The 26,944-nt window shown below is 38.2% G+C and overlaps 2 protein-coding genes across 3 annotated transcripts; one reads left to right on the forward strand and one right to left on the reverse strand.

The window, feature by feature from the left end:
- Nucleotides 1–4,761: 4,761 nt before the first annotated feature.
- Nucleotides 4,762–5,247, forward strand: LOC145095344 (uncharacterized). Its single transcript, XM_079033244.1, has one exon. It carries the CDS (start codon nucleotides 4,762–4,764, stop codon nucleotides 5,245–5,247), a length of 486 nt encoding a protein of 161 aa, XP_078889370.1.
- Nucleotides 5,248–5,816: 569 nt separating this feature from the next.
- On the reverse strand, nucleotides 5,817–9,106 carry LOC145092507 (Potassium transporter family protein). Of its 2 annotated transcripts, XM_079030446.1 has the most exons (5): nucleotides 8,519–9,106; nucleotides 8,212–8,440; nucleotides 7,893–8,141; nucleotides 7,074–7,808; nucleotides 5,817–6,995 (listed from the first exon to the last, which is right to left on the reverse strand). In XM_079030446.1, exons 1-5 carry the CDS (start codon nucleotides 8,786–8,788, stop codon nucleotides 5,968–5,970), a joined length of 2,511 nt encoding a protein of 836 aa, XP_078886572.1. In that variant the 5' UTR covers nucleotides 8,789–9,106; the 3' UTR covers nucleotides 5,817–5,967. The 2 variants fall into 2 exon arrangements, with proteins under 2 accessions (XP_078886572.1, XP_078886573.1); XM_079030447.1 differs by lacking the exon at nucleotides 8,519–9,106 and having other exon boundaries at nucleotides 7,893–8,160; nucleotides 8,212–8,354.
- Between the last annotated feature and the right edge of the window lie 17,838 nt (nucleotides 9,107–26,944).

Below are 26,944 nucleotides of genomic sequence, written 5' to 3' on the forward strand. Positions count from 1 at the left end.
AACACGGGATTTATGAAGTTTACTTTAAGACCTAAAGCAACATGAAAACATCTAAGAATCCTTGGAAGATTATTGAAGTTGAAATTAGACCAATCTCTAACAAATATCACATCATCCACGTAAAAGAGATGAGATAAAGAGGGCCCATTATTCGGGATTTGAATGTCATGGAAAAGTGAAGCATGCCGGCGAATTTCATGGCGGTGCTTAATCCCTCCAAGGCAAGAATGAAAAGAAAATGGGAGAGAGGATCTCCCTGTCGAACTCTTTTAGTGATCTTAAACTCATCTGTCGGACAACCATTAGTAAGGACCAAAGCCCTTGAAGATGCAAGACAACCCCTAATCCAAAAATGTCACATGTTCCCAAACCTCATATGAGAAAGCACACTATCCAGGTAATGTCAATTAACCGAATCAAACGTCTTATCGAAATCAACTTTAAAAATAAAAGCTTTCTTCTTATCCTTATTCCCCCAAGCCAAGATCTCATTGATGATGAGAGGACCGTCTAATATGTTGTGGTCTTCGATAAACCCGGTTTGAATATCGTCCACCACTGAGCTTACCACCCGCTTAATTCCGTTTGCTAACGCCTTGGCAATATGTTATGTATGGGAATAATTGGAGTTAGGTTTAATTTACAAAATTAGTTATTTAGTATTTCTGGTATTTGATTTGTTGGAGTTATCTTTTCCAATTATTTAGGATTTGTTGTTAGTAGCAGGACGTTATAAACATAACGCTCCATAGTTATTGAGGGCGAATGAATAAAAAGTTAACCTTTGGTTATTGGAGTTTGCCTGTACTCGAATTCAGGTCTTATCATCTTGGTATCAGAGCTGTACGGTTATGATGGCAGAGAAGCTAGAGGGAAAGGGAACTAATGGGGAGCGTTTGGCGGCATTGGAATCATCTGTCAACAGAATCTTGGATTCCACGGAGGCTCATAGGGTGGAGGTGGCGACGCAAATGGAAGAGTTCACCAAGGCAATGACTAATTTAACCCTGGCGATCAAGAAACCCATCAAGAAAAACCGGAAACGCAATTCTGATTCATCCTCTGATTCAGAAACTGATCGTGAAAATAAAGATGATGAATCCGATGATTCCGATCGAGATTCACAGAGCTCAAAGAAATCAAAAAAAGGAAACAAGAAAAGAAACGCACTCAAGGATTGCCGGAAATTGAAGACCCCAATCTTCAACGGTGAGGACGTACATGGGTGGATCTACCATGTTGAAAGGTATTTCGAAGTTCAAGAATTCAGTCAGAAGGATCAATTGAAAGCGGTGGCAATTTGTTTAGAGGGGGCTCCTCTCTCGTGGTTTCGCTGGCATGACTCAAAAACACCTTTCTGTTCTTGGAGGAAGTTTAAACGGAAATTACTGGAGCGTTTCCAATCCTCCCATGAGGGTAGTGTTCAGGAGCAATTTTTAGACATACAGCAGAAAGGGTCCGTTCGTGAATACGTGGATCGGTTTGAAGGTTTTGCGGGCCAACTGTCGGTTATACCCGAGTCGGTTCAAGAGAGTACTTTTATCAAGGGGCTCAAAGCGGAGGTACGTTCAGTTGTCCGAATTGCGGAACTAGAATCCCTTGCCCAGGCCATCCGTATGGCTATCAAAATCGATGAGAACAGGGCCGTTGGGGGTGTTAAGGTTGGTATAGGAGGGACCAGATCAACACGTGGGAACAGCGGTGTAACTGCTAAGGGGACCCCCATCTCTAACATAGAAGTTGGTGAGAAGAAAGGAATTGGGGTGGGACGTTTAAGCGTTTGACAGCAGCTGAGTTGGCAGAGAAACGGGCCAAAGGAATTTGTTTCCGGTGTGACGGAAAGTTCTCACCTGGTCATCGCTGCCCGAACAAGTCATTGTAGGTCTTAATTTTGGGTGACGTAGACGAGGACGAAGATGAGCCCGAGGGAAAAGAAGAACACCCGCACCTTGAAACCATTGAGGTATCACTTAATTCCGTGAGTGGGCTCACATCACCACGAACAATGAAACTGAGGGTAGAGCTCCATGGGGCACCAGTCGTGGTATTGATTGGCAGCGGGGCAACACATTCCTTCATCTCTAAAGAGGTGATTGAAAAGCTGGGCATGGAAGTGAAGGACACCGGTTCAGTGGATGTGACACTAGGAAACGGACGACGCGATAGGAGTCGGGGTACTTGCAAGGCAGTAGTGCTCAGCCTTACGGAATGTCAGGTGGTAGAGGACTTTTTTCCACTAGACTTGGGAGGGTCTGACCTGATTTTGGGCATGTCATGGCTTCAAACCTTAGGAGATATGAAGGTTAATTGGCAGGAGTTATGGATGCAATTTTGGAATGGGGAAAAGATTGGTTACTATCCGGGGTGACCCTAGTTTGGCCAAAACTTTGGTTTCATGTAAATCCTTGTGTAGGATGCTACAGCAGGAGGTGAAAGGATACATGATCCACGTGGGGACCATCGAAGGGGAACGGAAATCAGGAGGAACATCATAGTGGGTTCAGACCGTGCTGGAGTCGTTTGACGATGTGGTTCACATGCCGGTAGGCCTACCTCCAAAGAGGAGCCATAAACATGCCATCAATCTTCGGGAGGGTAGGGGACCGATTAGTGTTAGGCCTTATCGGTACCCGCACGCACAGAAAGATGAGATCGAGAGACTAGCCCGTGAGATGCTCGAGGCGGGAGTAATCCAACCAAGCACGAGTCCTTTTTCAAGCTCGGTATTGTTAGTTAAGAAGAAAGACGGGAGTTGGCGGTTCTGTGTGGATTACCGCGCACTTAATAAGGAGACGGTGCTAGATAAGTTTCCCATACCGGTAATTGATGAATTGTTGGATGAGCTTCACGGGGCGGTTGTATTTTCTAAACTCGATGTTGTTAAGTCCGGTTACCATCAAATACATATGAAGGCGGGGGACGTGCACAAAAGCACTTTCCGAACACACGAGGGCCACTACGAATTTTTGGTAATGCCCTTTGGGCTTACGAACGCACCCGTGACTTTTCAATCCCTCATGAACATGGTATTCCAGCCATTTTTAAGGAAGTTTGTACTTGTCTTTTTTGATGACATTTTAGTATACAGTAAGTCTGAGAGGGAACACCTAGAACATCTGGAAAGGGTTCTCATGGTTCTAAGGGAAAATAATTTATATGCAAACAAGAAAAAAATGCTTGTTTAGCCAGGAGCAGGTGGAGTACCTGGGTGACATCGTATCCAAAGAAGGGGTGTTGGCTGACCCAACCAAGATTTCAGCCATGTTGCAATGGCCGATACCCAAGACTTTGAAGGAACTCTGGGGGTTTTTAGGTTTGACCGGTTACTACCGTAAGTTTGTGAAGGATTATGGTAAAATGGTGTGGCCCTTGACAGAGCAATTAAAGAAAGATAATTTCAAGTGGACCCCGGAAGCAACCGAAGCGTTTAAAAAATTGCAGGTGGCAATGGCCCATGTACCCGTGTTAGCGCTGCCGAATTTTTATAAGGAATTTGTACTTGAAACGGATGCGTCCGGGTATGGTTTGGGAGCAGTGCTCATGAAAGATGGTAGATCGTTGGCTTATTATAGTCATGTTTTGGGACCACGAGTATGTCTCAAGTCGGTTTACGAAAGAGAGTTAATGGCCATTGTGTTAGCTATTCAGAAGTGGAGACCATATTTGCTGGGTAGGAGGTTTGATGTTCGAACCGACCAACGGAGTTTGAAGTTTTTACTCGAGCAACGGGGTGTCACGGAAGATCACCAGAAATGGCTCTCGAAAATTATGGGGTACACATTTGACATTGTTTATAAGCCATGAAACGAGAATAGAGTGGCTAATGCGTTATCAAGAATTAATTCGGAGGCGCAACTGGGTACTATCACAGCTATAGCTTGTGGGTTTGATTGGGGGGCATTATGGGCTGACTTGTAGTCAGATCAAGAGAATTGTTCCATGAGAGAAAAAGTCGAAGAAGGGACCACGGTATTCGGTGGACCAGCAGTGGTTGTTGTTTGAAGGCCGACTCGTAATTCCCAAAGGGTCGCATTGGGTATCGGTTCTTTTTAAGGAGTTTCACGAAGGTGTGATGGGCGGGCATTCAGGTGTACAAAAACGTATCAACGCCTTGCCCGTGAAGTGTACTGGGTGGGAATGAAAGGTGATGTGGCGAAAAGGGTGGCCGAGTGTGACACGTGTCAACGACACAAGTACTCAACGATGGCCCCAAGTGGGTTATTGCAGCCACTCAAGTTGTCATCTACAATTTGGTCCGAGCTTACAATGGATTTTATTGATGGGCTACCAAAGTCGGAGGGTAATACCGTCATTTTTGTTGTTATGGATCGTCTCAGCAAATACGCGCATTTTATACCCCTTAAACACCCGTACACAGCCATTTCGGTAGCAAATGTATTTGTAAGAGAGATCGTGAAGCTTCACGGGATACCGGAGTCCATTATTTCTGACCGCGACAAGGTATTTCTTAGTAATTTTTGGAGGGAATTATTTAAAGCGATGGGCACCAAGTTGAAAAGAAGTATGGCTTACCACCCGCAAACAGATGGTCAAACCGAGGTGGTCAACCGTTGTTTGGAGACGTATTTGCGTTGTTTTGCAGCATAAGCACCAAAGAAATGGGTCACATGGCTACCGTGGGCAGAATACTGGTATAACACTTCATTTCATACTTCAACAAAGACAACACCTTTTCGGGTATTGTATGGTAGGGATCCGCCTCATTTGGTGTATTACGGGAAAACAAAAACGGTGGTAGGCATGGTCAAGCAATATTTGGAGGAGCGGGATCGAGTGCTAAAAGAACTTAAAGTCCATTTGTTCAAGGCTCAACAGCAGATGAAGAAAAATGCGGATGCACATAGGAGAGAGGAAGGTTTTGATATTGGAGATCAGGTTTACTTAAAGCTTCGTCCGTATCGACAGCGCACTGTGGCGAGACGGGTTAATGAGAAACTTGCACCTAGGTATTTTGGACCTTTTGAAGTCATTGAGAAGATCGGACATGTGGCGTACCGTCTCCTGTTGCCAGAAACAGCTCGCATTCATGCTGTTTTTCACGTGTCCCAATTAAAAAGGGCCATTGGGGACCGGGTTGTTGTTCCTCATTTACCAGCTACCCTTACTGAAGGCATGGAGGTTATCTTACAGCCTGATGTCGTGGAAGGAGTTCGAGAGGGTGTCAAGGGTCGTGAAGTGTTGGTTCGTTGGAAGGACTTACCTAAGTATGAAGCGACTTGGGAATAGTTTGAAGTGTTGAATGGGCAATTTCCTGATTTTAACCTTGAGGACAAGGTTCAAAATTGGACGGGGAGTGATGTTATGTCAGGGAATAATTCAAAGAAGTTTGGTCTGGTGTACCGCAGGAGGGGATAAGGTCGATCATTGGAGTTAGGTTTAATTTACAAAATTAGTTATTCAGTATTTATTTAGTATTTATTTGGTATTTGATTTGTTGGAGTTATCTTTTCCAATTATTTAGGATTTGTTGTTAGTAGCAGGACGTTATAAACATAACGCTCCATAGTTATTGAGAGGGAATGAATAAAAAGTTAACCTTTGATTATTGGAGTTTGTATGTACTCGAATTCAGGTCTTATCACAATAATCTTGTATAGACTTACAATAAGACTAATGAGTCTACAATCATTAAGTGTAAGAGGATCTTTATCTTCGGAATTAAGGAGTTAACAATAATACAATATGCATCAATTATTATATAAAAGTTATTCTTTGCAATTGTATTATTTTTCTTATTATATAAATTATTTTATTGTTCTAATTACTAATATAATTAATATGACAAGCTAACAAAGTAGTTAATAGGCTTCATTCTATCGCCACATCAAAACAAACAGATTATCTTCATACTTCAAACAAGTCAGAGATCTTTGACTTGAGCATTTGAGCCATAACTTAACGAATAAATATAACAAAGAGAGCACCCTAACACATACAATACATATATCATACCATATATGTCATCCCAACCTGTATGATATTCATGTGCGGAACCTTCATCGTGGCAGCTCCACCCCTACAATTATTCCTCAAAAACGAATAAAAGTAATTAATCACAAGTTTCTTCAGAAAAAACGAATCCTTTCTCGCTCTAACATCACCATGTCCAAGCAAATAAGTAAACCCAGATTCCGTAGCTTCTCTAAGAGCCGAAAGCTCATATTCCAAGCTCGGATCATCATCAACGTCACCCATCACACTCGGTGGCAACACCAAATCACCCTCTCCCTCTCCCTCTGCTTCCATCATCAATGGCACACTCAATTCCCCAGAATAGCTTCTTGGGCTTCTCGGGCCCACACCCACCGACACACTTTCAAATTCAGCGTCATTTACCTCACTCTCCAACGCAAGTTCTAGAGCTTCTTTCCTCATAAACTTCTCCAAACTCTCAACCAAAAGTTGCTCAAACGCATGATGATCTTCCTTACGTACATCTTTATACCCATATCTCGCTACACATTGAAACATATGGTAATCTTTCGGGCAGATCCTTCTGAAAAGAAACCGTTCATCTTGATTGACTACGGGCACCGGAACATACTTTATACAGACAAAAACGAGTGTGGAGTGAATTGCGGGCAGCTCTAACAGGAACCGCCCGAGAACCCCGGGCACCCCGTGGACCAGCTCGTTGTAGACTAGTCCGATTCCCGGGACCCGTACAGTTCCCAGAGTTGATCCGAGGTCGTTCATGAATTCCATTGAGATTTTGCCTCGGACTTCACTTTGGTATTTTAAGACACTTCCGTAGTTCCAAATGTACATGACACAAAGAAAGAAGGATGCGAAAGCAAGAGGAAGCCAACCACCTTCGGTGATTTTGGAAAGGACTGCTGACATGTATAGGAGCTCGATTGATCCGAAGACGAGAGGGAAACATAGGGCTATGTATACGTTTGTTTGCCATATTAGAAGCATCACTAGGGTTACTAATGTCGTGCTAACCATCATTACACCGACTTCCGCTATCCCTGCACAAATTATAAATCTTTTTAAAGCTTCTGTGAAAGGTTAAAATGGTCATTTACTAATAGTTTATGAAACCGAACCGTATGCATTGGCTATGTCGGTTGTGCTTTGAAATGTGGCTACAACGAGAACACACATAATCATCAAGAACCAATTGATTACAGGAATGTAGATTTGACCCATGAACTTTCTTGATGTATGAACAATTTTCAACCTTGGGAAGCATCCAAGAGCCATGGATTGCTTAATGCAGGAGAATGAAGCCGATATCATAGCTTGACTAGCAATCACAGCCGCAATGGTGGCAACCACAAAAACCGGCCAAAAAAGTCCATCGGGAATGGAATCGTAAAAGATTCTAGCGGCGGAATCAGGGTGTTTCATAAGATACGCAGCTTGACCCATGTAAGCTAACAGAAGACATGGAAACACCACAAACGAGAAAGCAATCTGAATCGATGGAACAGTGAAATGCCCTAAATCGGCAAACATGGCTTCTGCTCCTGTAATGCATAGAACACAACCACCGAGAGACGACCAGGCTTTGACGGAATTTTTTTTGAAGAACAGGTAAATGTAAACAGGGTTAATCGCCTTCACGACTGATACATCGTGTTTAATTAGGTTATATAATCCAATCGATCCGAGACTAAAGAACCACAAACCGAGCATTGGAGCAAACGTCAGCCCTACTTTACTAGTCCCAAATCGCTGAATCCCAAACAATCCCACGAGAATCACAATTGAGACGATGACCAAAGCGTTTGTGCCAAATCCTTCAATTTTACCTTGGAGACCACTCACAGCCGACATGACTACAACAAGGTAAAGATTACGTTTCGATTATGGATTTCTAAGTGGCGAAATGGAGAAGATGATTACTAATTTACTATTGTTACCTGAGATAGCAGGGGTTAGAATGCCATCGCCGATGATCATAGAAGTTCCCATTAGAACGAGTAACAAGAGAAGGGTTTTGTAAAACGAATTGTGTTCTAATTTCTCTTTGATTTTCAATGCCCTTTCGAGTTCTGGGGTTGGCAATTTGAGCCTGAAACTTGATATACGTTCATCTGCAACTTGACGATTTGGTAGAAGATTGATCTTTGCATATCTGCAGATCAGTGAATACAGTGCAAATGTTCCTCCTGCAAGTAAAAAACAAAACTTTGCGTCAAGTAAAGTCAACCAATGAATTGGGTGCTTCATAATTCATACCTTCGCCATTGTCGTTTGCTTTAAGCACTATGAAAACATACTTTGCTAATGGAACAAGAGCAATCGTGTATATAACAAGTGATAAAGCTCCCAAAACATCAATGTCTGACTCGACTTTGACCTTGCTGAAAACATCTGTAAACACATACAAAGGACTCGTCCCCATATCACCATACACGACTCCAAGCGTCTGAAAAGCCAATCCAAGAGTCTGCCATATCGACACCTCCTGGTGTTGTCGTACGATGAAGGTTTCTAATTAGCGATTAAAGTTCGTAACAGAGTTTGTAATTACGTTTGAGCTAACCTTGTCATGGTGGCCATGGGAGCCAGAGATAGCCATGGCTTCAACATCAAAAGAGTCAACTCTTTTCGCCTTCTTCACCAACCTTCTTCGAATAGATCCATGTCCTTCGCTTCGATTTTCATCATCGTTAACCAATGACCATGGTGGTGACTCTGAATCAACTTCACTACCATCCACCCACCGTGAAGTTGAATCACCACCACCGCTCCTCCTTCTTAGTAACCTAGCACTAATGCTACTACTAACCTCTTCGATCCCATCGTCATCCATCTCTAATTTCTTTCAAACAATCGAAAACCCACAAGAACCCTAGTTTAAAAATCTTGAAAGCAATCAATTTTGGGTGTCTTGAAATCAAGTTAAACAACTTCGGAATCTTGAAGGAATATATTCTGATGATTTCTTATCGTTTTCATATAATATTGAATTATTGGTAGTTCACTAGGTGAAGAAGATAGAATGACGTGTGTGTTTGATAGAGAAATAGAAATTAGAATGGGAAATTTGTTGTGACATGTATTGGGGTGGGGGCGAGGATAACATGGTTGGTTCAGGACAATGATTCGAGTTTGTAGTCCTTGAACGAAGAACTTGTGATTTTAAATACTTGATCAACATCCATTAGCGGCGGTTTTGTATTGGTTGATTACTTGGTGTGTGACTCTAAGATGATTGGTCCATTTTGTAACCATCCCTAGTCCTACGTGTTCGCTAAAATAACTATAAAATGGAAATGTATTTTATTTAACGAATTTTGTTTTTACTAATTATTATGTAGTAGAATGCACAAATCTGGACTACAGATGGAATAAAATCAATGATCAATGATCTGAGAGTTTATGATATGACGATAGGGTAATATATATCATATAATCACATAAATTTCAGCATAATGGTATTTTGGACAATTAAATATATTTAAAAAAGAAAAAAATTTCAGATTGTTAGGGATAATTAATACTTCAAATTTAAAAAATCTGAATTTTTTAAATTAATTCGGTTTAAATCTAAACATAATTTGTAAACATAACCGATTTTATTCTGTCAGAATGTTTTTTTGTTGGATTGATATTCTTTCAAAGTTTTATTCTATTAAAATATTAATGAAGAATAACAGAATTCTTGAACTCTCCTTTGAAGAATAACAACATTTTAATATTTTCATATACATTCGAACTTAAACACAAAATTATACATATACTAACATACTAATAGCCTTATACATTTTAATATATTTATACGTATTCTAAAAGAATATCACAAAAAATCAGCATTCTTGAATATACAATTAATGAATAAATACAAGTGTAATTCTTAAAAAATAAGAACATTCTTAAATTGTATATGTGATCAATCTTTGACTCATTCTTCAAGTCATTTTTTATCAGGTCTTCAAGTCATTCTTCCGACCATTCCTATCAAAAATGCAACAAAAACTAAGAATGGTTAAAAGCATTGCAATTACTATCAAGTTATACATTCTGACAGAATACATAGAATACATTCTGGTAGAATATATAGAACACAATCTTGCATAATACATATAATACATTCTCGCAAAATACATAAAATAAAATATGTTAGTTATAACTTTACATGCCACTATAAAGAATTAAAAGCATGCGATTTGCCATTATCAATCGTGTGTATATATATATATATATATATATATATATATATATATATATATATATATATATATATATATATATATATAAACATTCTAAAGCATAAAATGTATAAATGCATTCTGTCAGAATTACTAGAATGTTACTTGCAATTCCTATCACTTTATATATTCTGGAAGAATATATAGAATATGATAAAATACGTAAAATACATTCTGACAGAATCCATAGAATTTGCTAGTAAATCAAGATTATAAAATTGTTGGAATAGTGGAACACGTTAAGTTTAATATTTTGCAAATATTAGACGGTTAGATTTTGATATTTTCCACATATTGCTTATTTAATCAGGTGATTACAAATGTTTTTGAGAAGAGTTTTCTCATTCATACAATATTTAAGTTCTAAACTTACTCAAATTTGTGAAATCTCTTATAAACCGTTAATCAAATCATCAACCTAAATTGATTAAAAAATCAAATTCCAATAGCAAAGATTGATGCTACTTAGGTAATTAACAAATAAGGAATTAACAACAACAAAAAAAAAACATATCAAAAGGTTTAATGAAGAAAATAAAAGAAATACTCTTTTAGGAAATTAATAAATAAGCATACCACATGTTAGAACCAAGTAACACAAATAACCAAGTTAAAAATATTTTTGTGTTCTTCAAGAATTTGAACATCAAATTCTCTTTGAGGCATTTCTACAAACACCTGGCGTGCAACATAGTAATCAAATTCTCTTTCATGTCATTTCTACAATGAAGCTGCCAAATGTGAAAAAGTAAAGGTTGGAACAGAAAAAAAAAAACACCTAATGTAAATGAATAATGTAATTTACCTGTAAAAGAGGAGAATAGAACGAGATATCTGGGAGAGTCGATCGACATATACTTTCAGCGTCATTTTTTCTCTCTGCCCATAAGTTGAGTTGTTACTTTGATCAAGCTTTGATTTGGATAATCAAAGAATCGAAAATCAAAGAACAAATCAAATGGAAAATTCATGTGAAGAATCGTAAATCAGTAGCATTCAGAGGAAGAATTGCAAGAAAATGGCAATCAAGAAGTAGAAGAATCAGAAATCAAATAAACATACATTAGTGGTAGAGGCCAACCTTCAAACCATTGATTCAGCAGTTGGACTTCATCAGCGAATTGCAAAATCAACTTGAATGGTGGTTCAATTTTGATGTCGGTGGTGATTTTTGGAGCGTGAAGATGAATTCCAGAGAAAGAGAAAAAGAATTGGCTATGGTTTTTTTCAACAGATTTTAACTTTGACATCCCATATTTAAAGGAATAATGAACATATTAATTATCTACCATAATTAATATACAAAGATTACTATAATACCCTTAAATGATTTATTTAATTATTTATTTTTTCCTAAATTCCTATTGGTGCATTCATGCACACAATAGTTGCTAGAAACAATTGAACCTAGCTCTTTATATATATATATATATATATATATATATATATATATATATATATTGAAGGGTTATTTGAAAAAAAAAAAACCCTAAAATGCATAAAAATGCATAAAAAAATACTTACAGATTAAAAAACTTTTTTTTTATTTTTATATAAAAAAATCATAGGTTTTTTAATAAATTCGCTGTAAAAAAAAAATAAAAAATCAATTTTAAAAAAAAATTCAATTTTTTTTCAAAAAAAATCAGCGAATTTATTTAAAAACCTTCGATTTTTTCATAAAAAAAAGTAAAAAAAAAAAAAGAAAAAAAAAGAAAGTTTTGTGATCACTAAGTTTTTTTTATGCATTTTTAGGGTTTTTTGTTTTCCATAGAACCTAAACCTATATATATATATATATATATATATATATATATATATATATATGTATATATATATATATATATATATATATATATATATATATATATATATATATAGGAGTAGGATCAAATGAGAATACCTAAAAGGTTGAGAACGGAAGAACAGATCTGGACTATTTAAATACTTAGATCTAAGGTTATTATTAAAGGGACGATTTATGAAAAAATCTAAAACTAATGGTATTAAAGTGTAAGTTTTAAATGATCAGAAGGGCATAATAGGAATTGCAACTATACCTATTTCCTATAATTTCTCTCCCTTTCACCCCTTTCCTTTAAATCTTTCTCGTATCTATATTCCCCCTTTCTATTCTCTCTCTCTAGGGTTTCAAAATAAAGTTGCCTTCATCTTTCTCGTATCATCACCTCACGCTGCAACCACTATTTTTGTCCAACACCGGTGTCACCAGAAGAGGCGCCGCTAAGTCCAGATGAGGCGTCTACCTTTCTCTCGATTCCTGGGCTACGAATATACACAGACACGCAAGAGCAAAAACAAAAAGAAACACTTCTGCTCTTCGTGTTCTTCATTCTTCTTTTCTAGACCAAGACCTACAGGTTAATTATTGCAAAACAAGTGCTCTTCAATCGCTATCGGAGCCATCATCAACCTACATGTTTACTAGGTATTTCTTTATTCAATTTTTTGAACCGTCATCTGATATTCAATTGATACCGGAGCCTCCTATTCCACCGCCTCTCTCCCCTATTTTCTTCTTCTTTTTATATCGCACTCCCTACAAAAACCTAATCGGTTTTTTAACTTAGAACCGGGTTCTGACCATGCTTTGAAATAACATCAGGTGATATGAAAATGATTGTTGTGCATAGTAAGTGTTTGATGAAATGTCTAACTATTATTTTCTTTGAATTTGCATGATTCTGAAGTATTCCATTTTATGATTAATCAGTTTCTTGTTTTATAGGCTTATGGTGTTTTGTTTAACTGTTCTATTGCCTTCCAAGCATTGCTTCTGCATGTGAGTTATTTTTTGTTTTCCCTTCACTTCTTCTCGGTTGTTTCTCGATTGATATAAAGATTTAAGGGAATCAAACAATTTTAGAACCTAATGTAATTTGTACTATGATATTAATTTATGATTAGAAGTGTATTCATATTTTATTAATGATATGTATGTATGTGTGTGTATATATATATATATATATATATATATATATATATATTCATGTATGAATATAATTACAATTATAGGAATTCACATGTATTTTATATTTTTTTTTCATGTCTCTTCATTTATAATTTGACGACATATGTGTTTTTCTAAATCCTTTTCATTTAATTGATTGTTAATTGTATTTATGTCTTTATTTGACGGTGTGTAGAGGAAATCAAGATGCTTCTACAAACGGGATGTTGGAGTGCTAATATACAGCCAAACAATACAAAGTGGAAAAGATCTCGCCTTATTCATTTATGATTATATAATAATAGTTAATTATTTTTATTCAAATTTTTGTTTATGTTGTATTTATACGTGATTATAGAAAAATAGATATGTATTACATTGTCACTTTTTGTGTTATTATTTATAAATACATGTATAATCTAGATATATATATATATATATATATATATATATATATATATATATATATATCAAATATGTTTTATTATTTATGATTATAGTTGTATTGTAATTTTACTTTATAAATTGTATTATATTCGTTTATTATTACAACTTAGTTCTTATATGATTACAAGTACGTTTTATTTTTATATGATTACACATATTCGGTGAAATGATAAATTCATCAATCTTTTTGATATACTGGTAAACAAAATGTTAATTAATCATGGTAAAAAAGTTGTTTTTTTAAATAACCTATTTGATTAAAAATAAATTAAATTCATTTCTAGTATTTAGGTAAAAAAGTTGTTTTTTTTAAATAACATGTTGCGTGTTGGCATTCCTCGGATGACTGATTGGGCCAAGGTATTCCAGTCTGATGAGTCTGGGTCTGTTATGCATGATAATACGTTTGTTGTATTGGGTGTTTCGGGGGAAACTCACTAAACTTTGTGCTAACCCATTTTTTTTATGTTGTCAGGTTCTATCATTGATCTTGGGAAGGCGAATGCATGAATGTACACACTCATCAACAGTATTGAGGATTTCACGTTTCTTATATTATTCTGATATTCGATAAATTTATTTTGGAATAAACTTTTTTCATAATAATGGATTTATAATTAGGGAGTTTTGCCTTATTTAAAAATATATTTTTTTGTTGTGAAAAATGAGACGTTACACATAAACATCAACAACTCCACACACTTCATCAATGATTGTCCCACGTAAGATGTCGTGAGAAAAACCTAAAGAAATCATTCATAAGTACTGAATGAGTACAAAAACAAAAATGATTTATTTTGAAACAAAAAAATATTAAGGACTAAATGTGTACAAAAATATTAAGGAGTAAATGTGTACAAAATGAGAAATATATTACCCTATTAAGTCATTTTCCCTGCTAACCTGGAGTAACCGGGCATAAAGATTGAATGTGTACAGTTTAACAAGTTGAAGGGATAAATGTAGACGAAAAAAAAAACTCAGTGACCAAATGTGTACAAATCAAAAAATATATTACCCTTTTAAGTCATTATCCCTTATTGATATCTTTTTTTTGTACATATGGCAAGCTAGGAAGAAGATTATCTTTAGAAATGTTGGAAATTTTAATAAAAAATATGTTTTTATTAAATTTTGGACACATTTAAAAATAAATATAATGTAAAAAAATTATTTTTCTATTGACAGTTTATGTGACCATCATTGGATGTATAATCGGTTTACAAGCTTTTATACATAGTTATACTCTATCTAACACATATGCACGTGCATGATGATGCGAATCATAGATTTTGTAGGCAAAAATCAACAAACTCATTTGTGGGCGTGACATAGAGACACAGAAGTTATAAGTTTCAAAAATAAAAATGAAAGCACCAACTAATATCTTCCAGTCTTTGTAAATAATTTTCATGGAACAATAAATATATTACTCGATAAACTAAATATTATTTGTTTCAGTCTGCAAGTTTTATCCATACTTTTTATTTTTCAATCAAATCATAGCTTTTATGTTACACCAGTGGCGGAGCTAGATGGGGCGTTGGGGTACTACAGCATCCCCAAAAAATTGTTTTATGTATATAAAAAAATTCATTTGTAAACATGTTATATGTTATTGTACCCCCAACTTAAGATATTGTGCTATGTTTTTTAATGTCCGGGATATGATAGCTACATAAAATATATATTGATAATGTTTGTACCCCATATAAAAATTTATGGCTCCATCACTGTGTTACATTGTCGTCCTCTGTCAAAATCTAATTTTATCCTTAATAATATTTTTATTTTTTTTATTTCTTTTATTGGAACTCATCATCCATCATTCGTATTAAAAGATCTAGCTCATCCAATAACCACCACGAGTCACCTTTGGCAAGACAGAAACCATTACCCATGACAGAAACTATTACTCATAACCTATGGTACGCCGCCGCCAACAATATTTAATGCCTTTGGCAAGACAGAAACCATTACTCATGACAGAAACTATTACCCATAACCTATGGTACGCTGCCGCCAACAATATTTAATGGAATTGAAAGTGGAGCTCAAACCCAAAATCTAATGAAACTGAAACTGATTTTCAAATCTATAAAATTATAAAACACAAATCACAAACGACCCAAATTGAATTAAAGTATTAACCCACAAAAGTGGATGAAAACACAAATCAAAACACTAGATTAAACCCAAAAAAATCTATCTTTTTTACTTGTTAAAACAACTATTTTAATGAAATTAAAATCTAATGGATGTTGACTCCAAAAAAAATGGATGAATCATAATCACAAACTAGCCCAAATCTAATAACATAAAAATAGATTTACAAACTTCAAACCAAGAAAAATATGATGAAAAAGCGTTGCATGTTTGTGAATCGACAAACAACTGACAAAAGCATTGTTGGTTAGAAGATCTCGAAGATAACTATGTCAAAAAGTCTCGTGGGATCCCGATCCTGTATGAGGGGTAGTGGTTTAAAAAAATCGGGGGCGGAGGCGGGAGCAAGGACTAGGTTAACCCTCGTTTTAATTTCGGAGACAAGGGCGGGGAAGGGCAGTCCCTTCCCGAAACCCCTATGGGGACACCATTAACATGTTATATATTTATATTATTATGTGTATTAATTATATAGATTTAATTAATCTTTTTTAATTGTATTTGAGTTATTGAGGTGTATCCTTGTACCCTGGTTGTGTAGGGGTTAATATCCAAGTGCATCTTTTTAGTTTTGACGTAAGGTCGTAAGAAGTAATGACGTTTCAGTTTCCTTTCCAGTTCCCGACTTCCCGTTGCTAACGTCGATTCTATTGAGACGGACCATAATCAAGAGTCAAGACAACCTCCATTATCTCGTTGGTTTAATTTCCTTCACGTCGTCGCCTCCGGCAAGGCTGAACTACAGTGTACACCATCGTCGCCTTCTTCCCCTTTCATCTGTTCATCATCAGCAACACACGTATACAAGTCAGGTACTTGGCTTAGTCAAGGGGATTTTAAATACACCATAAATAAAACCACTAATAAATAAGTCAATACCAGTTGTAACTAAGTCAAATAAGAAACTATTAAAAATAAATAATTCTGGTTTAATGAATATGATATCGTGACTGCGGTTATTTTTTAATACTATTTTCATTTTTACATTTAAAATATTTTTTTTATACTAGTGTTTAAAATAATATAATTTCGGTTGTTAACTATTATCAATATATTTTATTTTTTATTTATATATACTATAATATTTAAATTAAATTTTCTTAATTTTTTTTATAAAAAATAGGTTTGTTATAATCTAGACTAAACTGCACAAATGGTCCCTGTGGTTTACTTAAAATTGACACTTTGGTCAAAAAATGTTTGGACTAGCACCAGAAGTCCAAACTTTTCATTTTGTTGCGGGTTTGGTCCAATTTGCTTTGAACTTTTTTATAATGACGGATTTTCCCTTGCTTTTCAGTTTTTTTATTTATTTAAATGTTTTTATAATTAAAAGAAAATAAAAAACCAATTAATCTCTCTCTCTCTCTCTCACAGACTGTACGAAGCTAACCCAACTCATCTTCTCCAAGCAAACCATAAAAAATGATAATCAGAAATCGATGAAACCAACAACATTCATCGTTAACGCAGATGTCTTCCCAACAAGCAAGAACACAACAAGATTCGAGCACTACAAATTCAGAAGACAGACCCTGTTTTTGATTTCTTTTGGGGTATAAAAAAGGCACAGAAGACAGAAGCCCTTGGGGTTTACATTTTCTCTGGGGATCCACTATTCGTCATCTTCTATGTGAGCCACAATCAATCCAAAAACAATGAGAGGTCTGTTAATTTTTTTGAAAAACACATCCCCTTCTTCATCCACCTTCAGATTTTCTACCTCAATCTCTTTGTTTCTGATTTGCAGGTGTCATTAAAGTTTGAACAAGAATACCCATAAAACCTTAACAAAAAATAACTTAAAGCTTGAACGATGCTCAAGAACAGGGGAAGAAATCAGCATCGATTACTGAAAATCATAAATCCCACATGGAATAATTAAGAAAAAGAACTCATGAAGACCTAATTCACAGGTCTAAAATTCAAGATCAAATGGTTAAGAAACAGAAGAATACATAAACATCCACTTCAAAAATCCCCAATCAATCGATCAAGTAAGAATCAAGAAAACCCACAAAAATCCAATCGGAAGATCAAGTACATCGCATCCTCATCTCTCTCCTTAGAAAAAGACATCACACTTAGATTCCAGTCAAAAACACGAGACCCATTTCCTCCAACCCGATTCTCTATGAACACTCCTATAATCTGGACACGAGAACCATTTGAGACACCTCTTGCAAAAGGTTCTTGTACATGCCTACACAATCGTCCCTTTCTCGAATATCTGCGAGCAGGCCTTCACAAAGAAGCAGTCAGTACCTCCCGTATCTCTAAAATCGTCTCTAGATCATAATCGATTTCCAGATGAAGATGAGGGATGGACACCAAGAATCAATTTCCAGAAATTTAGAACACGCACACACACTCTTAAATTGATTTCCAGATACACAAACACACACAATTTTAGTTTTTAATTCGAATTTAGGAATCTGATTCTTAAGTTACCCTTGAAAAGAAAAACTCACAAATGATTTCCATTGAATTATGATTTAGAAAAACCCAAATGAAAATGAGATTGGAAATATACCAAGATGAGAAATTTTCTTCAGAGAGAGAGATTTGACTTTTTTAATTTTTTTTAATCAGAAAAATATTTAAATAAATAAATAACTAAAAAAGCAAAAAGGAAGGGCAAAATCGTCTTTATAAAAAGTTCAAAGCAAATCAAACCAAACTTGCAAAAAAATGAAAAATTTGGACCTCTGGTGCTAGTCCAAACCTTTTTGGACCAAAGTGACAATTTTCAACTAACCACAAGGACCATTTGTGCAGTTTTGTCTATAATCTATCATAATTATTGTTTGAGTAAATTATACGAATGGTCCTTATGGTTTGGGGTAATTTGCATGTTTGGTCCCTAACTTATTTTTTTAACTCGGAAGGTCCCCACTGTTTGTTATTGTTACACGCTTGGTCCCTATTGTTTGTTTTTGTTACGCGTTTGGTCCCTATCTTACATAAAAATACCATTATTTAAATAGAGAAAAAATGATAGGGTAGGTAAGATAAGGTGAGATGATGGGTTGGGGTGTGTTTGTAACATCCCAAAATTCAAGGCCAAAAATTTCATTTTTAAATAAGTTATTACATAAAACCATCAGTAAAAAAAACATTCATAATAATATCTCGTGTCAAACCAAAGTGTCAGTAATCAAAACATATTATCATAAAATAATATCATAGTGTAATCCCAAAGATCTCATGTGTGGAAAACATAGTGTGATGCGCTGCAATCAAGCCGGTTCCTTTCCTTTGAAAACGAGTACCTAAAACCAAAATTGTAAACCGTAAGCACGAAGTTTAGTGAGTTCCCCCATCATACCACATACCATACAAACACATATAACATACATACTACCAGGCATATTTGGGTGCCCGACCTACCCCTTCGGCCCTCTCGACCGGTGACCTTGCCTAGCATATCTGGGTGATGGCCTACCCCTTCGGTCCTCTCGACCGGTGACTGCCTAACATATCTGGGTGCTGGCCTACCCCTTCGGTATCTTTCAACCGGTAACCGGGAGTTGGCCTCCCTTTCGGTATCTTTCAACCGGTAAACCCCTACCACTACCACATAAAACCCTAGCATATAAACATAAATCACATACTGCCTAGCATATCTGGGTGCTGGCCTACCCCTTCGGTCCTGTCGACCGGTAACCGGGGACTATTTCACCCCTACTACTACCACATAATATCATATCACATATATTGGCTAGCATGGCTGGGGTACTAAACTACCGATTCGGTCATATCGACTAGTAACTGGGGACTATTTCACCCCCTACTCCCACTATCACATAACATCATAACATGCTAGCACATAAAACATACCAGGTAGCAGCAAACCTAGATGAATATCACAAAGACAAATATCTAACATACAACTCCTACTAGTGGGCCGGCATTGTGGCCGTAGACCCACCGTTACTGGAAGGTAACTTACCTCACACTGCTGAAGTCCCGTAGACACAATCCCACGCTGCTGAAGTCCCGTAGACTCAACCCCAACTGTTGGATGACAAATTCCCGAATTGTCAACACCAAAATAACACCCAATTAATAATTGGGTTCCACTACATAACCATAAGTAGGTACTTGGGGTCATTACTCCATTACCTAATGCTTGGCTTTATTCAAGCCCAAGGCCCAATCCATAGGCCCAAAAGTCAACTATGAGTCAAAGCCCATCATATGGCCTCATTTTCCAAATTGGGCCCAAACCCTTACAAGGTCTTACCATAAGGCCCAACCATTTAGTCCAGTCCAACATTCAACATTCTAATGGCCCAATATCACATAATCATAAAGGCCCAAACTATGGCTCATCTATGGAAAATTGGGCCCAAACCCTCATATAGGTCTTATCCTAAGCCCATCAACATATTCTAGTCCATAAGATTATTCTTGGATGGCCCATTAATAATCCAATCACCAAAGCCCAATGGAAAGGCCCAACTTAAGGCCCAAGTGAAATTAGGGTTTCAAATATAATGACGATTAGGGTTAAGTGTTTCTCACTTAACCCATTAAGGACTTTGTGACATCCCAAAAATCACAGCCAGAAAAGACCGATTTTGTTTATGCTTTATAAAAATCAGAGTACTTCATTTTATAAAAATGCTGCAGAATTTGTTCCCAGAAAAACATGGTAAATACGTTATTAAAACATTTTCGAAGAAACGTATTTATTTCATTTTAAAACGTTTGGGATGTCATCGTTAATACAGAAACATAAGCATAAACAGAACTTACAATTATTTACACTAGTGATCTACATCTCTTTAAATCTCTCAGTGTAATGTCACTTCATATCAACACCTGTGATATAAATAAACTGAGTGGGTCAGGTTGGGAAGCCTGGTGAGAACATAGGGTTTTCAACCCACAATAATATAATTATTATGTTTAAACAATCAAACAATCAACCCAATTACTCATCCCTATTATCTTCTTTATTCTTAAGGATCTACCATAAGAATAAGCTATTTCTCATTCATTCATTCCTAAGGATCATCCTAAGGAAACAACATGAAGTCCATTGTTGCCAATGACACATGGGTCAAGCGCAGCTGCTAATCTTGTCACTTAGGCGCAACTACCAGAATTGGGACATTTCATATGGGGCACTTCTGCCGGTATTGACCTTTAAACACTACTGTCATGGTCATAAGGCTCCCTATTAGGCGCAGCTGCCGATACTGTCCTTAGAGCGCAGCTGCTAGGACGTTTACTGTAGATCTAAAACATCTACGGGTTATGGCGCAGCTGCCAGTGCTCATCTATAGGGTACTAGGTCCACTGTTGCCAATGTATACCTATAGGGCACTAGGTCCATGCTACTAATGTTCCTCTATTTCAGCTTTTATCCCTCATCATTCATCTACCCATGTTTTACCCAACATATTTCGTAGATATAAAATACTTTATACAGCTTACATCATTTAAAACATGTATAAAAATCTTTCACCAGCATAGACAGCAAGTATTCAAACAATATGCACACATAACACGTAATTTATAATAAAATACTTCATATCTATGTGTAAGATGAAAGGGACCATGCACTCACCTGATTAGGTGATGACTCAGTACTCGGACAGTGCTTCGATACCCTCAAAACGATTTTCCTTCGATAAAACCTAGTACCAATACCACTAGGGTTTAGTCTAACGATAACTGCGACAAATTAATTAGTCTGACTATTATTAAGCATTAATAACACTTAATATAACTCATAATAATCGCCCAAATAATTATTTTAAGGACCTAATAACATTCCTATAATTATTTGAAAGCTATATTAAAAATTGCATAAGCGTAGCACACTTACAGCGAATTTTATCGAAAACCGGAACTTAATTGAGCAGCGGTTCGAAACCGAAAAACTCCTTTTTCTCGGGACTCCGGGAGCCTCGGGGCTTCCCTCGGGGGCTAAGGGGCTTAACTAGGGCTTAGGGGGGTTTATAGCACTTAGAGAGAGAAATTTTGTAGAGAGAGAAATGAAAAATGGTGTGAAGAATGAAGAACTCTCGGCCCCCTTTTATAGTGTGCGAGGCCTCGGTACGCTGGGCGTACCTCGGACCTATGCTAGGCGTAATGGTTCGGATAAAAGCGCCACCTCGGACCAGCTGTCTTGCACTCCGGAAGAGATAAGGGCGAGGGTACGCGGGGCGTACTGGCTTCGGACGCGGGGCGTAAGCGAGGGTGACGTGTCCTTCATCCGATGCGAGATCTTATCAGCGATGGACGACCCACAACGCGCCACGCCATCAATTCCTTATCAGCCTTCGCAAACTGCATTCTCGACTTCTAAAAATCATAACTTTCGCATACGAGCTCCGTTTTCTACGTTATTTATATCCACGCGAAGGTGGGAACGTACTCTACAAGTTTCGTTTAGAATCCGTCGGCTAATTTGGTTCGATTTTAAATTTTATATTATTAACAGGCCGGGACAGGATTGGTCCGTTAAATCCTCATAACTTCTTCATCCGACATCCGTTTTTGCCCATCTTTTTCTCGTTACGCTACTCTTAACGATATCTTCGATTCTCGTTCAGGTTGTGTCGGCTAAAAACCGCTCGATCTAATATTCGAATTTCGGGTTGTACACTGCTAGTCCGAAACTTCAAAAAAATCATAACTTCTTCATACGAAGTCAGATTTGGGCGTTTTTTTATCGATGTTCTTAGTTTAACATATTCTACGACTTTCGTTTAGATCGCTAAGGCTAAATCTTGCTCTATCGTAAATTCACTATTTACGCTTCCCGGTGTCGTGCTGGTTCCGTCGTGAAACTTCGACGGGTCATAACTTCTTCGTTATAACTCGGATTTCGGCGTTCTTTATATATACGGAAACCTTGTGACATATTCTACAACTTGGTTAAGATTATTTATTCTAAATAATCGTTTGTCGAAAAGTCATTTTCGACTCCTATTGCCTCTAAATTGACTAGCCCGGATCTACGGGCGTTACAATTATCTCCCCCTTAGGATGATTACGTCCCGGAATCATCAACGAAACAGGGCTCGTATAATGGCTCCATACGTCATCTCTTCATCCTAGGTAATAATTTATAACTTCTATATTCCTTCAAGTCTATCTCTTAGACTCATTGACTGCAAGCAGTACTCGATCGTGCACCTGCTCTCTACCTAAGGTTAGACTCCAAATTATGACCTTCAAGTCACAATCTCGATCCTTACTGGATACGAACTTGAGATGACTTCTTTTATTACTACTATGGATCGATGTGTCATATTCTAATGACCTATCATCGTATGTTGCAACTCTTAGACTTCGGTCTCTTAGAGTTAAATTCTAAAACAGACTATGCCTTCCTTCATGTTCTAATGTGATATAATCACACTTCCAACTTCTTTAACAACGAGTGCGATACTTCTATTGATCGCTTTGATTTCAATCGTTTGGTTTAAGTCGGACGCTACGTCGAACTTGGTTCTCTGAACCACACAACATACTCATCGTAGTCGGACTCGATTCGATATGACCACTAGGGTCGGAATATCAACAATCTTCTTAGTCATTACCGAAACAATGGTAATGACATACTTGAATAAAACGAAATCAATTACTAGCCTCTTAGTAACCTTGTGAATTTCCCTGATCTAAGTGTGAGTCCTGTGCTTCCGGTAGTATAGGCCTCTACTACCATTCACACCTACTCATACTCGTCCCAAGTATTGTCCCGTAGTTTTTCCAAGTTACCATACAAGAAAACCACACAACAACTTAACACATCAGATAATAAAACAAAGGTTTTATATTATTTCTTGAAACGATTACATAGGTGTTCAAGTTCACCCTAGATTACGCCTCCAATAGGCTACATCATATGACACTATCTATATGGCTTCTTCATAACTCGATCTCTATATATCCATCCTTACTCCTGATTCCTTGCATCGCCGGCTGCTTCGTCAAGGATCATTTGAAATGCTCTTGCCTTTGGTTTTGGCGGCACATTTGGCTTTGTAGCCCCTTCCCTCTTTGGGCAATCTTGCTTGAAGTGCCCTTCCTCGTTACATTCGTAACACACCCTTTTGTTGAATTTGCACTCGTTGGCGTAATGCCCATGCTTCCCACACTTGAAACAAGTCACCTCCTCACCGCATTTTCCAGAGTGTTTCTTTTTGCACTTCTCGCACCATCTTTCTTCACTCCCTCCTCCTCTAAACTTCCTTGTACTGGTCTTGCTTCTTTCATCGGGCTTTGCAGATCCCTCAAACTTCCTCTTTTCACCAACCTCGGTCTTGTTGGCGGCTCTTCCCTTGATCATATCCTCCACAGACTTGGCAGCCTAGATAGCTGCCTCCAAGGTAGGTGTCTGACACACTGGGACCGCGTACTCCCATGGCAATCCCTTTGCGTACTTGTCGATTTTCGTCAGCTCATCCGGAACAAGGCGCAAGGCGAACTTCATCTTCTCTGGGAAGTTGCTGGTATATTCATCAATTGACATGCTTCCCTTCTTCAGGGTTAGAAACTGGTTCTCTAGCTCGAGCAGGTTTTGAGCTGAGCACTACTTTCGTTTAAATTGCACCAGAAATTTTGCCCATGTCAGTTGCAGGGGCTCATTGGGGCTCAGAGTCTTCCCCAAGGTATTTGTAACGACCGAAAAATACAACCAATTTTAAATTTTTCAAAAACAACTCGATTCCATTAAATCTTTACAAAAAGTTTTTCAATACAAAACATTTAACATATTCCCAGAATCACATTACTACAAAATCATGAGGAGCGGTACGATCACGCCTTCGCCTTGCCACGGTCTCCTGAAGAACCTGAAAAACATAAAACCACAACTGTAAGCCCGAAAGCTTAGTGAGATATCCCCAAAATACCAACCACTTATACCATACATGCATAACATGCCACAACATATCTGATCATAGAACAGCCATGCACTTCGGGTCTACTGTGTGACTGGTCCGCTGCACCGTCCTACAGTCCACCTGGTCCACCCTCTGAGTCTAGCCACATACATCGAGTCTACAGTGTGATTGGTCTGCCCGCACCGGGCCTTCAATCCACCTGGTCCACTCTCTGAGTCTACAGTATGACTGGTCCGCCCACACCGGGCCTTCAGTCTGCCTGGTCCACTCTCCGAGCCTCGGCACGTCTGGTCCGCCCTCTTGGGGCCTACAGCCTATCCGGACCGCTCGCTGGGCCTTCGGGACAACCGGTCCGCCCTGGGTATCTTGGCCTACAGCACAAAGCAGGACCCGCCTCAACCCAATTCCAGTCCAAACAACCATGTGCACATATACATACAATTATATAGAAATTCACAGTCAACAAGTAGATCAAACAGATCACATAACATATCATCATCCTAACTAGGATACCGACCTAACAGGTCACTAGCATAGCATCTCCCTATCTCTCAGGATACCGATCTCAATCAGGTCTCTAACATATACCATCCTAGCTCTCAGGATGCAAACATATCACAGCAACAACATAACAACAACTACTTGGATCTCAATCCGATAAGGGCCGGCCTTGGTGCCTTAGACCCTGTTGATATAGTGAGGATAACTCACCTCGAAACTGCCGGCTGAAAGGATAAGATCCCGCTGCTCCAAGCTCCGACACGAACTCCTCCACTGAACACCAACACACTCAACTCAATAAATACCCTTAATTACCAAAATACCCCTGAAAGACAACTGGTCAACCTTTGGACAAGGTCAAAGTCAACCCCTAACTGACTCTACTCGCCGAGTCAACCCGATGACTCGCCGAGTCCCCATACTCAGAACTTCCCTCAATCCGCGACCTAACTCGCCGAGTCACCCCGAGACTCGTCGAGTCCAACAACTCTGAGTCCACTCGCCCACAACTCATCGATTCATCCCTTGACTCGTCGATTCTCGACTCAACCATAAAGTATTGGGACTCTTCGACAAGACTCGCCGAGTCCAAGAACAGACTCGCCGAGTCTAAGGCTATGTTCAACCTACTCGCCGAGTTGTTCATACAACTCGCCGAGTTCCAGGCCATCTGCATCCAACTCGCCGAGTTGTTCTTCCAACTCGTCGAGTTCCAGCTCATCTTCAAGCAACTCGTCGAGTCCACCCATGTGACTCACCGAGTACCACCGGTCTGAATCCATACAGAAACATTCCAGGCCACGCAATTGATCCAAAACATAGATCTAGCCTCCTACAACCCATCCATCACGTAAAGTGGCAAACTTTACGTGAATCCAAAGAGATCAAGGCCTTTAACACTTTAGGGCTAGGGTTTGGGACATGATAGCTTCACTACACACTTGAACACAAGGACTTTCAGGCATTCCAACCCTTCTCCATTCCAGATCTGAGGTAGCAACCTCAGATCTAACCTCTAAACTCCAAAACACCAAAAGATATGCTCCCCAAAAACCCCATAATGAAGAATCCATAAGAATAAGAGCCCAAGGACAAGATATTACCTCAAAAGAACGCCCCAACTGCAATGAAACTCGAATCCAAGCAAAGCCCCTTGCTCCAAGCGTCTTCTTCTTCAAGATCTCTTCAACAACCACCTCTCCAAGCTCCAATTCACTCAACAATGGGGTTTCTCCATGAAACTAGGGTTTCTGGGACTCAAGGGGTGATAAGGAGGCTGGGGAGGAAACATAATGTTCCTTATATAGGGCTCAACTTCCGGATATAGGGTTTTCTCCATTCAGCGCCTACTCGCCGAGTCCAATACACTGACTGGCCGAGTCGGCCACTTAACACGCGACCAAGTCGCGACTCTACTCGCTGAGTCCACCCATGGACTCGCCGAGTCTATCTTTCCTATATTACTCTTTTAGCCCTTCAACTCTACTCTTGATATTTCGGGATGTTACAGTATTCCACCAACGTACAGTGCCTCCTCGAAACTGACACACTGCAAATGTGGTCTGTTGTTTTCCCTTGCAACCGCACGTCATGAAAGCTAATTCCATCTCCGAGATCCAATACATGACCCCGATTGGATCCTCCTTTCCAGTGAAAGTCGATGGCTTGCAAGTCATAAAATCCTTGTACTTGCATCCATTCCTCTCGACTTCGTCATCTTGGTTGTTTTGTCGAACTATTGGTGGGTTGACTTGACCAACAGTCCCACTGTAGTTTCCTTCCTCAGTCTGCCCTTTGTTTAACTC

This window comes from Lactuca serriola, chromosome 3 (assembly GCF_051521515.1).
Source record: "Lactuca serriola cultivar US96UC23 chromosome 3, Lser_US96UC23_V15, whole genome shotgun sequence".
NCBI classification, from domain to species: domain Eukaryota; kingdom Viridiplantae; phylum Streptophyta; class Magnoliopsida; order Asterales; family Asteraceae; genus Lactuca; species Lactuca serriola.

Coding starts and splice junctions, on each gene's coding strand:
- LOC145095344 (XM_079033244.1), top strand. CDS start 4,762: ATGGTCAAGCAATATTTGGAGGAGCGGGATCGAGTGCTAAAAGAACTT.
- LOC145092507 (XM_079030446.1), bottom strand. CDS start 8,788: ATGGATGACGATGGGATCGAAGAGGTTAGTAGTAGCATTAGTGCTAGG. Junction 8,441..8,518: donor CCCATGGCCACCATGACAAG/GTTAGCTCAAAC, acceptor CGACAACACCAG/GAGGTGTCGATATGGCAGAC. Junction 6,996..7,073: donor CGACATAGCCAATGCATACG/GTTCGGTTTCAT, acceptor TAATTTGTGCAG/GGATAGCGGAAGTCGGTGTA.